Here is a 15,857-nt window from a genome sequence, read left to right as displayed (position 1 = left end):
CCAGTGCCTTGAGGCATCCCCGGCAGTTTTTCTTAACAGTATTCAGCTGAGCACATTGTTAGAGGAAAGGCCCTTTGCTGCCTCAATTGGGCCTCTTGGCTCCTGGACTGTGTGTACTTACTGCATTTGCGACTGGATCCTCAGGCTTTTTGCCATGAATAAGAGAGCTGGTTAAGGGGGTTGTGGGGATGTGCATCAGCTATAGTGGGAGACATACCCCATCACCCATGAGAACTGGAGAGCTGCCCTTGCCCAGCCTTGGCTTAGGCTCAGCACCCGAGGCAGTTCACAGTACCGATCTGGCTGGCCACTTCGATATCTTTTCCTTCCTCCCTGGCTTCTAGCACCCAAGGATGTTAGGTGTACCTCTGCTTCTTAACCTAGCAAGACAGCAGTTTCTGGTCCTACCCCTCAGTGCCCCTTACTCCACTCACTCCTGAGATTCAGGATTATTCAGGATTTATTACTTCCTTGGCCTGTTCTGCTTGGGTAACGTCATCCTACCATAGTTCCAACATATTCCATACCAGGACATGGAGGACGAAAGCCCCCTCTGGTTCCTGTTTAGTAATGATACCAGCTGTCTTAGGTGTAGACATTGTACCTCCACAGCACTTTTCCATTATTGTTGTTCCATAGCTCTGCCCACTGACTCCACCATTACAGCCACCGAGGCTTGCCCAGACTTTTCTGTGCCCCCTTTCTCCTCTATTCCAACACTCACAGATACTCTAGATAACTTCCTCACTGGGTCCTCTTTTTCCTCACTGTGTTCTCTTTTTGTTTCACCACCACAGCACTCAGACGGCACCTTTCACTTAAAACAAAAAAACAAAAAGATTTAATGGGGCCTACTGCAATGACTCAATTGGTCAGTCCTCCTGCAAGTGCCAGCATCCCCTGTTCTTGTCCTGGCTGCTCCACTTCCCATCCAGCTCCCTGCTTGTGGCCTGGAAAAGCAGTAGAGGACAGCCCAAAGCCTTGGGACCCTGCACCCATGTGGGAGACGTGGAAGATGCTCCTGGGTTCGGATCAGCTTCGTTCCAACCATTGCTGTCATTTGGGGAGTGAACCAGCGGATGGAAGATCTTTGTCTCTCTGTATAAATTTGCCTTTCCAATAAAAGAATAAATTGTAGAGATTTACTTACCTAACTTGAAGGAGCTACAGATGAGAGAGATCTATATAGCTGGTTCACTCCCCATATGGCCACTATGACCAGAGCTCGGCCAGTCCGAACCCAACAGCCAGGAACTTCCTATGGGTCTCCCATGTGAGTGCAGGGTCCTGATGCTTTGACCCCCCACCTGTTGCTCCCTTTCAAGGCCAGCAGCAGGGAGCTGGACCAAGAAGTTGGGCGACTAAGGCCAGAACCAGTTCCCATGTGGGATACATGTACCATCAGAGGATTTTTCTGCTACACCACCATGCTGCCCTTCTCTTCCCCCCACACTCCTCCATTTCACTGTATTTGTAGCCTGATAGCCACTTCCATGAAAGCCAGCTTCTGAGTCATCCATGTCCTGGTTGTGTCTCAGTATCTGCCTCCTCATAACCTTTCCCAGGGACAGTGTTCTGTGTTTGTCTACAATTGCAGCACTGGCCAAATAGCCCAGGGCTCAGCAGGCAGTGGCTGGTTACAAGACTGAGCCCTCTGCATCCAGCAGGTGCAGAGCACAAGGTGGCATGAGGTCTCTTGTCTCTTGAACTGTGTATTCCAACCAACATTCAGCGAGAGTTAGATACTAGGCATTGTTAGAGACACCTGAGACACAGCATGGGGAGAAAAAAATCTTGTCCTATCTGTTTATGTAGGCTAAGATCCAGAGTAGGCAATCAACATGGTAAATTGTGCATTAGGAGTGCATCAGTTCAGAGGGCGAAGAAGAGAACCAGGTCTAAGGGACCTGGTCTATCTAATGGCCATACAGGTAGGAACTTTTTTTTAAGATTTATTTTTTATTTTTATTGTAAAGTCAGATATACAGAGAGGAGAAGAGACAAAGATCTGTCTGATGATTCACTCCCTAAGTGACCGCAACGGCCAGTGCCGTGCCGATCCAAAGCCAGGAGCCAGGAACCTCTTCCGGGTCTCCCACGCGGGTGCAGGCTCCCAAGGCTTTGAGCCGTCCTCGACTGCTTTCCCAGGCCACAGGCAGGGAGCTGGAAGGGAAGTGGAGCTGCCAGGACAAGAACCGGTGCCCACATGGGATCCTGGCGCATTCAAGGTGAGGACTTCAGCCGCTGGGCCCACAGGTAGGAACTTTACATGGGGTGTTTAGGGAAGACTTCCTGAAGCAGCAGGTGGCATTGATGTGGGGGAACTGAAAGAGGTGAGGAAACATGGCATGTGGGTATAGGGCAGGGGCATTCCAGGCAAGTGCTGAGGTCTCCGCGTCTGGATTCTGTTTGACTTAGGAAGAGTTAGGAGGAAGTTAGGATGGCTGGAGTGAAAGAAAGGTAGGAGGCAAGTCATACATGCACCTGATAGCACAACCCGTGGGAAGGACTTCGTCAAATGTTTCCATACTATGCAGCTTACTGAAAAGTCTTAGTGGTTAGAGCAAGGCTGTCAGAAAGGGAAGCCCAGAAGAGGCAGGGAGATGACTATTCTGGAGCCTAAGGATTGTCTCAGAAGGCTGCCACCGTGTCAGCTGAAGTTGGGCACGTGGTGGGAGTTTCCTAGCGAGGAGAGGAGAGATGGACTAGGTGCGTCTGGAAGTGCCTGGCACACAGCCGGCGCCCAACAAATAAAAAACCGCAGAGGAGAACCGTGGGGGCAGGGCTGTTGCGGACCAGAAGGGGTAGAAGAGCCGCGCCAGAAAAGTCATCAGCGTCAATGCAAATACTGAGGGGAGGGGCGAAGGAGAGGCCCCGCCCCATTCAAAGTTTCAAGCCTGCGCAGTAACGGAGCCCACCTCTGTAAGGGGGCTGCCTCTTTCCTGTCATTTGAACTTGGACTTTGCTCTGAGAGACCTGTTAAAGAGCTGAGGGAGCGAATAGAGGCGGAACAAAGTCCACTGAACGCTTTTGACTAATCATCTGGGGGACTCTGTGATCGGTAGTGAGAGAAGGGCGTAGAACAAAAAGGACGCCCCCTGCCCTGCCCTGAGGGTGAAAACCAATCAGAAACTTGCAGGCAGTGGGCACTGGGGCCAAAAAGCTCAGTCACGCCCTTCATTCTTGCTCTGCCTCACTACAGGCAGTCAACGCCATTGGGTGAGGGACAGCCTCAAAGGGCGGGGCTGCCAGCGTTCACAGTGGAGAGGGAGCTAGCGGTGGAGGCAGCAGCAGGGCGGGGCTAGCCTGTCCTGCCTAAGGTGCTAGGCAATCATTATCCAGGCCGCCTGTCCTAGAAAAGTCATCTTCTCAGGAACCTTTAAAATTCTAGCCTCCCGGAGCACCTCAAGGGACCAAAACTGACAACCTCATTTGTCTTTCATCTAGCAAAACTCCCCGTTTACCACCATGGGGTGTACCAAATGAGACCGAATAGGGGGAACGAGTGGTGACTGGCACGCCTGGTTACTGGCTGTTGCTGACCTCGGCGCGAGCCGACTTCTGGCAAGATCCGAACCTAGTACTAAGCAATCTCTACACTTGTCCCTCTGGCGCTGGCGCCGTTCCCGGGCTCACGCCACATTCCTCTGTGGGTGCGCGATGGCCGCACCTCCTCCCGCTACAGACGAGCCTTTTGGTACATGCAGTCCGAGGTGAGTCCCCTCCTCTCCGCTTCGCCCTGTGCAGCGCGTGCGTGCGCATGCGTGGAGCGCGGCGCGCGCGGCGGTTGGGCCGTTGCCTGTTCGGCCCTGGGATCCGCGTCTCTGTGAGCAGTCGGCTCTGACCCGGGAGTCGCCGTGAGCACTCGGATTCGAGTCGGTGCCGAGGAGCCCGGGGGCATTGCCCACAGCGGCCAAGCTCATGGCCGGCTGAGCGGGACGCCGCCTCCGCCTCAGCCACCGCCGCCGCCGCCGCCGCCTCCTCCTCCTCAGCCGGCGGCGGCCCGGGCCCAGCAGCCATGGCCGAAGACTACTGGGACGGGCGCCTGCGGCGAACAGGAGGAGAAGGAGGTCGTGCGGCCTGTGGCCAGGCCGCCGCCCCAGGCGCCGCCGCGCCGGCCCCGCGGCTCTGAGGTTTCTCGCGCGCCCCCGCCGGTGAGCGCGTCCCCGAAACGAGACGTGGGGTGGGGGCTGCGCCTCATGGAACCAATGCGACCCCGGGCTGTGCCCAAGGGTTTGGCCTGTAGCGTTGGCAGGGGTTCCCTCCCCTCAACGAATTTCCCAGAATGCACTAAGACAGGGGGTCATCTGGGGCCTCCCTGACCTTGGCCCCGCCCTGGGGCCGCCCTGGCAGCTAGGGATGTGGAGTGCTGTGAGAACTATAGGGGTGGTCTAAGGACCAGAGAGTTTGGAAATGGTGGCAGAGTGGTGAAAGGCTGGAGCTTTGCTAATGGGGACTTGACCTCTGCAGGGGTGCAAGCATGTGCTAAAAATGCCTTAGGGCTGGGTAAGGTCTGAAGCCTGCTGTGTGTTCCTGGAAGAGGGATGCAGGATGGCAAGCGCCCACGGGGTCTCTGATAACAGGGCTAGGGTATCAGGGGACAGTTGTGAGACTTGCTAGTGGAGGCCACATTCGTAGAAAGCTGCAGTGTGTCATGATGAGTAGGAATGGTGGAAGTCCCCAAAAGTGTGCTAGTGGAACTCGGGCACTGATGCCCCCCTTCCGCCAGTCTTCTGTCAGTATGTGGTAATGTTTGCTTCTCCCTGGGGTGTACTCATAAAGGACAGGCCTTGGAGAGACCCAAGTGCAGAGTAGCTGATGGGGGACTGGGTGGTCACAGCTGCGGAGGGTGCGTACCTGTGGTATTGAAAGGTGTGGATAGCATAAGGTACAATCTGTGCTAATGGGGGCAGAGTGGCAGATGGATCTACTGAGTGGGTCATGAAGACCTGACCCTGTACCATCAGATATCAGAATTGTGTGTGTTTCCAGAAGTTCATGGAAGGCTTATCTTTTCATGAACTTTTGCAGGCCCAGGTAGATGTGGGGGTGGGAGCAGTGGAGAAGGAACTGTGTTAGCACTGTGAGGGGCTTAGTGCACTGCGGATCAGGGTCCTTGAGAGTGTCTGTGAAGAGTAGAGAATGCAGGATTTAGCTAAAAAGATGCAAGGAATTAATGAAGTTCTAGTGACTGCTAGTGTCAGTTTAGAGCTTAGAGGCTCTTAAAAAAAAAGACTTACTTGAAAGGCATTTACAGAGGGAGAGATGGAGAGATCTTCCATCTGCTGGTTCATTCTCCAAATGGCTGCAGCGGCCTGGCCAGGTCAGGCTGAAGTCAAGAACTTCTCCCAGGGGTGTCATGTGGAACACCCTCTGCACCTCTCCCAGGCACAGTCACAGGGAGCTGGGTGAGAAACGGAGCAGCCAGAAATTGAACCAGTACCCATGTGGGATATGGGTGTCCCAGGTGGCCGCTTCACCCTGCTGTGTCACAGCTCTGGCCCTTCTTAGAGGCACTTAATATGTTATGTCAGCAGAGGGAGAGCCAGAACAGTATGAGTTCTGGAATGTGTTGTAAGCATCATAACATCTTGAAGACTGTATTTGTGTCCGTGGAGAACTATAATGTGTGGAGGCTCAAGGGATTGCTGATACGAGATAGAGCTTTGGAGGGGCCCCTAGTGTGTAAAAATGAGGAGCAGGGTTATGAAGGGACCCAAGTGTGAACCAACAGGGGTTAATGAGTATGAATGAGCAGAGGCAAAAATAGAGGATGGGACTGTGTGGTGGTCTGGATGTGCTAAAGCAGATTAGAGCCCGGGAGAGCTAAAGAATGTGCTAATGAAGGTCAAGGTTGAAAGAAGAACTTTGTGCACTAATCAGGGTCAAGCTGTTACAGAATGGTATGTTTGTGCGTCCCTGAGGAATAGGGCTGAGTAACTACAGAGCAGCACTGTGTGAGGCCCAGCATGTGATAATAGGGGTCAAGGTAAAGGTTCTGCCTGTGATAGGGTCCTGGGAGGAACGGAATGTGTGGCAGTGACTAGGGCTAACCGGACACAACCAGCTCATTTCGTGCTAATGGGATGCAGAGCAGTCTGAAGGCGCAGTGAGTACTCCTGCAGGTCAGTTGTGGAGCACCCCAGGTGTGATGATATTAAGGAGCAGAATCATGTGGGAGGAGCGCTTTGTTCATTGGGGGGCATCAGCGGGCAGGCCAGAAAAGTACCCAACCATGCTGTGGCAAGCAGTTCTTGGAAGGGGCTTAGAGTATGCTACCGTAGAGCTTTGCATGCCTACGGGAACAGGAAGTAAGCTGGAAGCTCATGGATGCTACAAGCAGTTAGGGTATGGCGAGGCCTTTTGGAGGGTCTGCTGTGTGCCGACGAGGTCAGGACAGAAGGAGAGAAGTGTGCAGTGAGAAGTGCAGGTGGTGGAGTGTGTTCTCAATGGTCTGTGCGGTGAGAGGTGGTGAGAAGGGACCAAGAAAGACATGTAGCCTTTTTGGGGGGGTTGAAATTGTATGTCTGCTTTCTTTCTCCCTTCTTATTCTGAAATACAAAAAACTCAGACAACTGAAAAGAAAATATCTGAAAGCTTTTGTTTAGGTTATCTCTGTGCCTCGAAGCTGTCCAGGGTGCACGCCCCTTATTGGGAGTGTTGCTTGGTAGATATTGTGTATCCCAGTCATCCTAAAATCCACCCCCCCCCAACTGAACTTTGCAACACGTTTAGCAAACCTTGGCGTTTCTGCTTGGAATCCTTGGTCCTAGCTCTCTCCCCGTGGTCCTCTCAGCCCTACTCAGTTTCCCCAGCCCTTCTTCCAGTCCCTACCACACAGGGAAAAGCAGCAGGGTTGCTGGGTGCTCCTCTGCCTTAGGCCCAGAATTGGTTTGTTATCTTGGACTCTGTGTAGATGGGCCCCCTCCTCACCCTCCGGGTAAGTCCTTCTGTGCCTTGAGGCAGAAGGGAGGGTGTTGAATTCAACCAGGCTGGAGAAGTGGTGGGAACTGTTTAGCTAAGCACCTGGTTTCAGGGTAACAGCTGACCCGTTTCTCTGCTCAAATCCAGTCCCAGCTACCTCCTATCTAGCTCTACTTCCCTTGGACCAGGGCCATCTTAAGTCCTACTGTGAGTGCAGATGGTTCCTGGGCCAGGTCTTTCCCCCTCCTTGCTGGCCCAGTGCCTCAGAGGAAGTAGCAGAGAGCCAGCCCAAGCCCTGGGGGTGGCCCTAAGTCCTTTCGCAACCCATTTAGGTCATCTTCCCATGGATGGCTGAGGTTTTGTACCACCCTTGTTTGGCCTTGTTCAGGAGTAGTAGACATGACCTCAGCAGAGATGGCCCCTGGGCCCTCAGCTGCCTGCTTGAACCATTTCTGCCAGGCACGCTTTGGAGCCTCTGCTGCGTCAGTCACTATTCTAGGTCCTCAGGACATAACTGTGACCTAAACACAAAGACATCTCGATCCTGGCAGAGCTGGCCATCTAGTCGTACCAGTGAAGAGACAAGCAGTTAAGAATAAAGAAACCCACCAGGAAATGTACTGCTTCTAAGGAGAAAGTCAGTTCTGAGGAGATACTTGGTAGGATAAGCAAACTCAAGGTGGTTGAGAATTTTTTTTTTAATATTTATTTTGTACCACTGTAGTGGCTCAACAGGTTAATCCTTGCCTGCTAGCACTGGCATCCCATAAGGGCGCTGGTTCCAGTCTTGGCCATTCCACTTTCCATCCAGCTCCCTGCTTGTGACCTGGAAAAACAGTAGAGGAAGGCCCAAAGTCTTGGGACCCTGCACCGGTGTGGGAGACCCCGAAGAAGCTCCTGGCTCCTGGCTTTGGATTGGCTCAACTTCAGCTGTGGTGGCCATTTGGGAAGTTAATCAGTAGATAGAATTTATCTCTTTCTCTCCTTTTAAATCTGCCTTTCAAATAAAAACACTTTTTTAAAGATTTATTTCATTTTTATTTGAAAGGCAGATTTACAGAAAAGGAGGAAGAGAGAGAGAAAAGAGAGATCCTCCATTTGCTGGCTAAATCCCCAAATGGCTGCAACAGTTGGAGCTGGGCCAGTCCGAAGTCAGGAACCGAGAGCATTCTCTCAATCTCCCATGTGGGTTTAGGAGCCCAAGGGCTTAGACCATCTTTTGCTACTTCCACAGGCACGTTGGTAAGGAAGGGGATTGGAAGTGGAGCAGCTGGGACTCGAACCGGCGCCCACATGGAATGCCAGCACCACAAACAAAGGTACAACCTACTTTGTCATGGTGCTGGCCCCAAGATGGTGGAGATTGTACATAGTTATTCATGGAAACTGTGTAAGAAACTTGTGATTAGATCAATACATCTGAAAGGTTCAGGAGTGAATTATTTTAAAATCTGAGGGAAAGTTTTCCAGGTACCAGGAACAGCCAGTGCAGTGGCCCTGAAATGAGACTACTGGGTTTGGTTACAGAACAATCAGAAATGGTCAGGGAGTAGTGAGGTAGCAGGACAAGTGGTCACATTGAGGACTGAGCCATTTGCTTTGAGTGATAAGGGGACTCTAGTACAGTTTATATGGTTTATGAAAATCTGGATTGGGTCTACAGGTGCCTACTAGGCCAAACATTTCTAACGGCCCTGAGGACAGCTGGGCTACATTGAAATGGAAGTGGGTAGTCTAAGTCCAGTGGTTGGATCTGAGTAAATGCCTCCCTGCTCCCCCTACATGGGCAGACAGTGGTTGGGCCCATTAGGCTTCATTGACAGTGGTTGCTGGGGGAGCCAGGAGGTCCTTCTGGCCACAAGAGAGCAGTCTGCCTTGGCAGCTGGGGTGATGTGGGGCTGGTGCCAGCGGAATATGGTGCTTTATGGGCCTGCCCAGGGCCATGGGTCCATGGTTCTTGGCCAGCCCCATTTACCAGCCAGACCTGAGTCCACTACTGCCGCTGCACCCGACAATACCAACTGTGGAGCCCCCTGCTCTGACAATGAGGCTGCCACCCCAGATAACATCAGTCAATCTGGTGGGCCCCTGCCTTCAGCTAGCCACCCAAGTCTAAGTACTCAGGTGAGCCCTTCAGGAGCAGGGACCAGGACTTGCCTGTGGGATGATGGGCACTGACAAGGGTCCCTGGCCATACCGGTTTCCCAGGACTGCTGAGTGGTGCCATGGGTCTTTGGTGGTTGGGTGGTCACTGACTTAAGTTCATGTTGGTGTTCCCCAATAGGTTTTTGTGGGTTCAGGGGCCTCCCAGTGGGCAAGCAAATACTAATGGAGAAGCCTTGCACCCTGCTCAGGTCGCCATGGATCGGATGAAGAAGATCAAACGGCAGCTGTCAATGACACTCCGAGGGGGCCGAGGCATAGACAAGACCAATGGTGCCCCAGAACAGATAGGCCTAGATGAAAGTGGTGGTGGTGGTGGCAGTGACCTTGGGGAGGCCCCCACACGTACTGCCCCTGGAGAACCTCGCTCTGGACGGGGCCCACTCAGCTCTGCACCAGGTGTGTCTGCAAACTAGCCCTTGTCTCCTGCACCCCAGGCTGGTTACCAGCAGCTGCCTTCCAGCCCAGTTCCTCTTAATCTTGTATCATTCCTGCTTTCTTCCCTTTCCCTGACCTCCCCTTGAGCTGTCCTTTCTATTTCTCTTCCCATTCTCTCTCAGCATTCTGTCTGTCCATCTATGTTCCTGTCCTTGGCTTTGTGCCAGGCCCCAAGGGAGGAAGTCTGTGGCCTGTTGCAGCTGCGCTAGGGGCTTAGTCTGTTATTCTGCACCCTGAGCGGCCTCCTCAGGCCTCCTAGCACCTCCCTATGCAGGGCACTTGCCTTCCAGAGAGTTTGACCACCTCTGCTACTACCTGCCCACTAGCCCTGGGCTGGCTGCATTTTCAACTCACCCTAGAATGGGGCATTGCACTGTGTGACTCTTGTCCCTCTGCCTGTGCCATTCCCCATTCAGTGTGTCCTGGACCTACTGAAGATCCCTTTGGCCCTGCCACTTTCTTCCTGAGGGACTGCAGGCTGCACCAGGGACCATGTGTGCTCACATATGATGAGAGAAAGTATTGCATGGGAGAGGGCATTCCTGGACATCCTGATTCCTCACCCTCTCTGGTGTACCCCCCCCTTCCAATCCACCAGAGATCGTGCATGAGGACTTGAAGATGGGGTCTGATGGGGAAAGTGACCAGGCTTCAGCCACGTCCTCGGATGAGGTGCAGTCTCCAGTGCGTGTGCGCTTGCGCAACCACCCTCCACGCAAGATCTCCACAGAGGTGCTTAGCTCACTGTCCAGGTGATGGGGGAACTGGAAAAGAGGAATGGAAGTAGGAAAGTGGAGACCATGGTCCCTTTCTCTCCCATCTTGCTTTCAGGATATCAACAAGCGCCTATCGCTACCAGCCGATATCCGGCTGCCTGAGGGCTACCTTGAGAAACTGACCCTCAATAGCCCCATCTTTGACAAGCCCCTCAGCCGCCGTCTCCGCCGTGTCAGTCTGGTGAGCGCCTTCTGTTCCTGATCTCTTCCCTTCTGTTCTTCCTGTCCCCTCCCCTGAGCCTGCTTTAGTCTGCCTACTTTATCCCACAGTCCGAGATTGGCTTTGGGAAATTGGAGACCTACATCAAGCTGGACAAGCTGGGTGAGGTGAGAGACAGCCAGGAGATCCTTGGAGAGGATGAGGGTCAGCAGGAGCTCCCAATATCCTCACCACGCTTTTCCTGGTACACTTGTTCGTACCCCAGGGTACCTATGCCACCGTCTACAAAGGCAAAAGCAAACTCACGGACAACCTTGTGGCACTGAAGGAGATCAGGCTGGAACATGAAGAGGGAGCACCCTGCACGGCCATCCGGGAAGGTTTGGAGTTCTGGGCCACCTGCCCCAGGCTTCCCAGGCTCTCATGATACATCTTCCTTATTCCATGACGTAAACAGAGATGGAGTTCTGGGACTTCCCCTTCCAACACACAGGCCTTTATGAGAATGCCCATCAACCATATAGCTGAGTAATAATCAGGGTCCCCAGGAATCCATTTGTGCTTGCAGGAAAGGTGAATGAATTGCAAACCAGGGTGCTGGCTTTGGTTCTAACAGCACCCTCGATACTCCTCACCAATTCACTTGCTCCAAAAGTTGATAGTCACAGTGTCACATGAAATGAATTTGCATTGCAAATTGAGTATGCAAACTCAGTTTCACACAGTGCTGCAGGCCTATGTACTGAACACTAGAGCAGGACCCCTTCCCAGAAACCAAAAATTGGTTGTGAAAATCCCTGAACCTTATTTCCCATCTGGAACGTGAAGACACATGTTTCTGCCTTAGGGTGGGTCAATTGATGGCTGAGAGCCATTACCCTGGAGTGCTCAGGAAAAGAAGGAAAGCCTGGGCTCATCCTCTGTGTCCAGTCCTTGTCCTCACCTCTCCTGGGGGTGGGCCCCTGACTCCTCCATCCCACTCCTCTGCTCTCTGCAGTGTCCCTGCTCAAGGATCTCAAACATGCCAATATCGTCACACTTCATGACATCATCCACACGGATAAGTCCCTCACGCTTGTCTTTGAGTATCTGGTAAGGTTGGGTGGCAGTGGGACTTGCAGGGGAGTAGAGAGACAGCTAAGAGTGACAGAATGTGACCCTTGTTCCTGTCCTACCTTTTATGTCCTCAGGACAAGGACCTGAAGCAGTACCTGGATGACTGTGGGAACATCATCAACATGCACAACGTGAAAGTGGGTGTGGGGCTAGAAGCAGGGGCACCAGGGCCCCCCCATTGCACCCCACAAATCTTCAAGAAATGGACTTTCCCCATTTGGCTTTTTTTAATTGTTGTTATTGGGAGCCCTTGGAGGGTACTTGGGACCCTATCCCTTTTTGTGTGACAAAGTTCTGGGATGGGAGCGATGCTTGCTGGGGGTCAGGCTGGTAGATAACTCTTTGACCTTTGCCTGCTATTGCTGGGTCCTCAGCTGTTCCTGTTCCAGCTGCTCCGTGGCCTGGCCTACTGCCACCGGCAGAAGGTGCTACACCGAGACCTCAAGCCTCAGAATCTGCTCATCAATGAGAGGGGAGAGCTCAAGCTAGCTGACTTCGGTACTGCCAGCCTCTTGCTTCTTCCCTTTGATTCCTAGCCTTACTCTGTTAGCCTCTTCATTCCCCATGACTGCCTAGTCTCATTTCTCTTGAGCCTCACCATACTTTGCCTAAGCTGCCCTTGTTCCCAACTATACTCTTCCCCAGAGTTTGCCAGCAACCTTCTCATTTCGGATGCCGCTTCTCTCTGCCTCCTAGGCCTGGCCCGAGCCAAGTCAATTCCAACGAAGACATACTCCAATGAAGTAGTGACACTGTGGTACCGGCCCCCTGACATCCTGCTCGGGTCTACAGACTACTCTACTCAGATTGACATGTGGTGAGGACAGGTGGAAGTGTGGCTGGGGCCATGCATTGGAGGAGTTGTCTTGGTCACAACAGCCACCCAGCTTATTACCTCTCCCATTCACTGTCTTCCACGCTCAGGGGTGTGGGCTGCATCTTCTATGAAATGGCCACAGGCCGGCCCCTCTTTCCGGGCTCCACAGTAGAGGAACAGCTGCACTTCATCTTTCGCATCTTGGGTGAGGAGACATGAACCCTAGGAGTTGTGAGGGCATTCAGGAAGGACCTGCAAGATGTTTTGGGTGACACTTTTTCCCTGCCAGGAACCCCAACTGAGGAGACATGGCCAGGCATCCTGTCCAATGAGGAATTCAAGACATACAACTACCCCAAGTACCGTGCTGAGGCCCTTTTGAGCCATGCACCCCGGTGAGGCTGGTGGCTGGCTGGGTGGGTGCTGGGGCCAGAATACTCAGTCAGTATAAAGCAGGTCCCCTTGTCCTTGTTGCAGACTTGACAGTGATGGGGCTGACCTCCTCAACAAGCTGCTGCAGGTGAGACAACCTTCCTGGGCCAGACATGGTGGGTAGGAGATTCCTGAGGTGAGAAATTGGACTCCCAAGGTCAGGATCTGAGGCCAGCAGGAAGAGGGGCCTGCTGGTTGAAAATGCTAATATTTCCCCTCTGCAATTCAGTTTGAGGGTCGAAATCGGATCTCCGCAGATGATGCCATGAAACATCCATTATTCCTCAGTCTAGGGGAGCGGATCCACAAACTTCCTGACAGTGAGTAGCATCGGGATGGACTAGCTGGTGCAGGGACCATGGGGTATAGGGCTGCTAGGGACAGTTAGGTGCACTGTGTAGGGTTCTGTCTGCCACTTCTATGGGAAGGGCAGACTCACTCTGGGTGACAGGTTGTGTTTATGATGAGCATACCATTCCTTGATTTTCAGTTTTTTTCCTCTCATGAAAGTTTTCAAATGATACATGCAGATAGATTGAACATCCTGAAGCAGACATGTCCTTTGTGAAGTAGACTTGAGGCTCCTTCAGAAAGCTCATGTATGAGCTTGTTGTTACCTTAACTGAAATACCTAAGAGGAGTTTCGTGAGAAGGCAGAGGTTTATTTTAGCTTACATTTTCGAGATTTCACGGCTCAAAATCTGGCACCTCCAATAATCTGGCCTAATTAAGGGAGTGTGAGTACACGGTCACAGGATAATCAAGAAACAGAAAACTGGATGAACTCAGCTTAAATAACCCACCATCTCACATTAGGCAGGCCTCCAGTAACCTAAATACTTCCCAGCATGCCCACCTCTCAGACACCATAGTAAGATCAAGTCTCTACCTTTAATCCATCAACCCTCAGCAAAAGACACTTTGCAGTTGAAGCACAGGCATGAGTTTGGGGAGCTAAATCCTACTCAATCCATAATGGAAAAAAAGAAACAAAGTTTGCCATAAGTGAGGCTGCAGGGGTGCTGGTTCTAGATGGTGCTTGGCTCATCCACCATTTCTGTGTCTCCTTCACCCATAGCTACTTCCATATTTGCACTAAAGGAGATCCAGCTACAAAAAGAAGCCAATCTTCGGTCTTCGTCAATGCCTGACTCGGGTAGGTATGATGCCCTCTCTTCCCTGTCTTACCTATCTACCTGCTTGCCTACCAACAGCCATCCGCTCTGCTTCCCCCTGCAGGCAGGCCAGCTTTCCACGTGGTGGACACCGAGTTCTAAGCCGATTCTAAGCCACAGACTGAGGCCCCAGCAGGCAGCAGCTGGAGGGATGCCACACCCCTCACAGGGCAGCCCCCAACCGCATCCTCCCTGCTTGCTGCCTGCCCTACCTGCCTGAGCCATGCCTACCTGCCCACTTGTCCCTTGCTGCCTGTGCGAACATCCGACCATTGGCCTGTCAATCCACCCATTGGCCTGTCTCCTGGGTGCTAACAAAGCTCTCATCACTCCTATGCCTGGTCTGTCTGTCTGTCTTTTTCTTTGTCTTGGTAGTTACCGGCGGACAGCATGGCCGTGCCAGCCTCCCACACTGAGGCCAGGCCTCTCTCTCCTCGTCGTACCCTCCCCCAGGACCACTACCCCACGGCCAGCCAGGGGTCCGGAACTAGCCCAGGCTGGGGATCTCGATTCAGACAAGATGGTGGCAATGCCTTGGGTCTGAGTGTCCCCTGCCTGCTTTCCTGCTACCACACCTGCCTCATGTTATGTGGGCCTTTTTTTGGTTTGTTTCATTCATTGTTATTTTTTTTTTTATTATTTTAAATGAGGTTTTCATTTTTTTAAATGCAATATCTCTGTATACAGACTGGCTGGGCCCCACCCCCTGTGTGTGGCCCTCCCACAGTATTTTGTGCAATGAAGCCCCGCTCCCAGCCTCTCAGGCAGGGACATAGCCCCTATTCACAACCCTGACCTTCATCAGACCCTGGGATTGGCTATAGGAAAGCATGCCTCGGCAAAACGCCTTCCTACCCCTGCCTGCCATCCCCAGCTGCAGGGGGATGGGGAGTACTGGAGACTCTGCAAGATGGACAAGGTGGAGGGACCCACTCTTCTCCAGTCCTGTAGCTGGGGCCTCCTTCCTTCTCAGGGTCTCCCCCACCCAGCCCTTCTTCCCCCTTCCCACTTGGTGCTGTTGAGTAGGGGCCCTGCCAGGAACTGACCAACTCAGCAAGGAGCCATAATGTATGTATGTGCACAAGCAGGGACAGAGGGGGCATGTAGAAGTGTGTGCCCACTTGGTGCCCCATAACTCCTGATTGGGGGTGAGGCAGGGCAGGGACAGTCTTTGGGGTCAGTCCCCTTGGGTGGTTACCTCCCTTTGTTCCACCCTAAGCCCTGGGGCCCTCAAATGGGGTGGGGGGTCGGGGGTGGGAGCCCTCCTCATGGGGTTTGGGGGGTTGGGTTCCTGAATGCACCATAATCGCTGTATGAACTATTAAAAAGTCTAAAGTGTAAAGCCTGACTGCAAGTCTTGTGGGGGTGGGGGCAAAGCTGAAGTGATTGAGGAGACCTTGGAGGACTTCACATTGGCACTCAGTGGATAGGAGTGCACTGGAATTGGGCCGGGGATATGACATGGCTGAAAAAGGCATCTGATGACTGCACATGTATTGGCACACAGAGCCGAGGCAGACAGGGCATGCTAGAGGAGCTGACAGGCAGAACGGGAGGTGAACCCAGAAACATGGGGCAGCTTGGGAGACATTGGAAGGCTGATGGAAGCAGGGGTTGGGGGATGTGATCAAGAGGTCCACTGTGGTCACATGTCCAACTGGGCACTGGAGAGGGAATATATGAGAGTAGGTTCTGGATACCTGAGTCGATTGAGCGGTCAGTCCTTTAATACATAGGACTAGATTGATAGAGCTGGAAGGTTTTTTTGTGAAAGGCAAGGATGAGGTGACCCTGGGAAGGATGTGGTGGTTTGAAAGGCAGTGGGGACAGTTGAGGCTTTGATTTTCTTTGTCTTC

General features: G+C 52.7%; 1 protein-coding gene across 4 annotated transcripts; it reads left to right on the top strand.

Annotated features, from left to right (window-relative positions):
• The first annotated feature begins 3,280 nt into the window (after positions 1-3,280).
• CDK16 (cyclin dependent kinase 16) lies at positions 3,281-15,339 on the top strand. 4 transcript variants are annotated; one of them, XM_040999390.1, is made up of 16 exons: positions 3,281-3,713; positions 9,279-9,486; positions 10,124-10,257; positions 10,357-10,482; positions 10,572-10,628; positions 10,727-10,841; positions 11,459-11,553; positions 11,652-11,714; positions 11,952-12,075; positions 12,274-12,394; positions 12,502-12,599; positions 12,684-12,789; positions 12,872-12,914; positions 13,056-13,146; positions 13,905-13,982; positions 14,066-14,336. In XM_040999390.1, exons 1-16 carry the CDS (start codon positions 3,702-3,704, stop codon positions 14,101-14,103), a joined length of 1,509 nt encoding a protein of 502 aa, XP_040855324.1. In that variant the 5' UTR covers positions 3,281-3,701; the 3' UTR covers positions 14,104-14,336. The 4 variants fall into 4 exon arrangements, with proteins under 4 accessions (XP_040855324.1, XP_040855325.1, XP_040855327.1 ...); XM_040999391.1 differs by lacking the exons at positions 3,281-3,713; positions 14,066-14,336 and adding exons at positions 3,776-4,154; positions 14,377-15,339; XM_040999393.1 differs by lacking the exon at positions 3,281-3,713 and adding an exon at positions 3,832-4,154.
• The last annotated feature ends 518 nt before the right edge of the window (positions 15,340-15,857 follow it).

This window comes from Ochotona curzoniae, unplaced genomic scaffold (genome assembly GCF_017591425.1).
Source record: "Ochotona curzoniae isolate NIBS_2020 unplaced genomic scaffold, NIBS_Ocur_1.0 contig_1274, whole genome shotgun sequence".
Classification (NCBI taxonomy): domain Eukaryota; kingdom Metazoa; phylum Chordata; class Mammalia; order Lagomorpha; family Ochotonidae; genus Ochotona; species Ochotona curzoniae.
The sequence above is the reverse complement of the archived record's forward strand: the minus strand, read 5'-3'. Positions and strand labels throughout refer to the sequence as shown.

Bases quoted from the DNA above. Each gene is read 5' to 3' on its own strand.
- CDK16 (XM_040999389.1), top strand. From the start codon at position 8,815: ATGTGGGGCTGGTGCCAGCGGAATATGGTGCTTTATGGGCCTGCCCAG. The intron at 10,629-10,726 runs GTGAGAGACAGC...TTCGTACCCCAG, and splicing joins AGCTGGACAAGCTGGGTGAG to GGTACCTATGCCACCGTCTA. The intron at 12,076-12,273 runs GTACTGCCAGCC...TCTGCCTCCTAG, and splicing joins GCTCAAGCTAGCTGACTTCG to GCCTGGCCCGAGCCAAGTCA.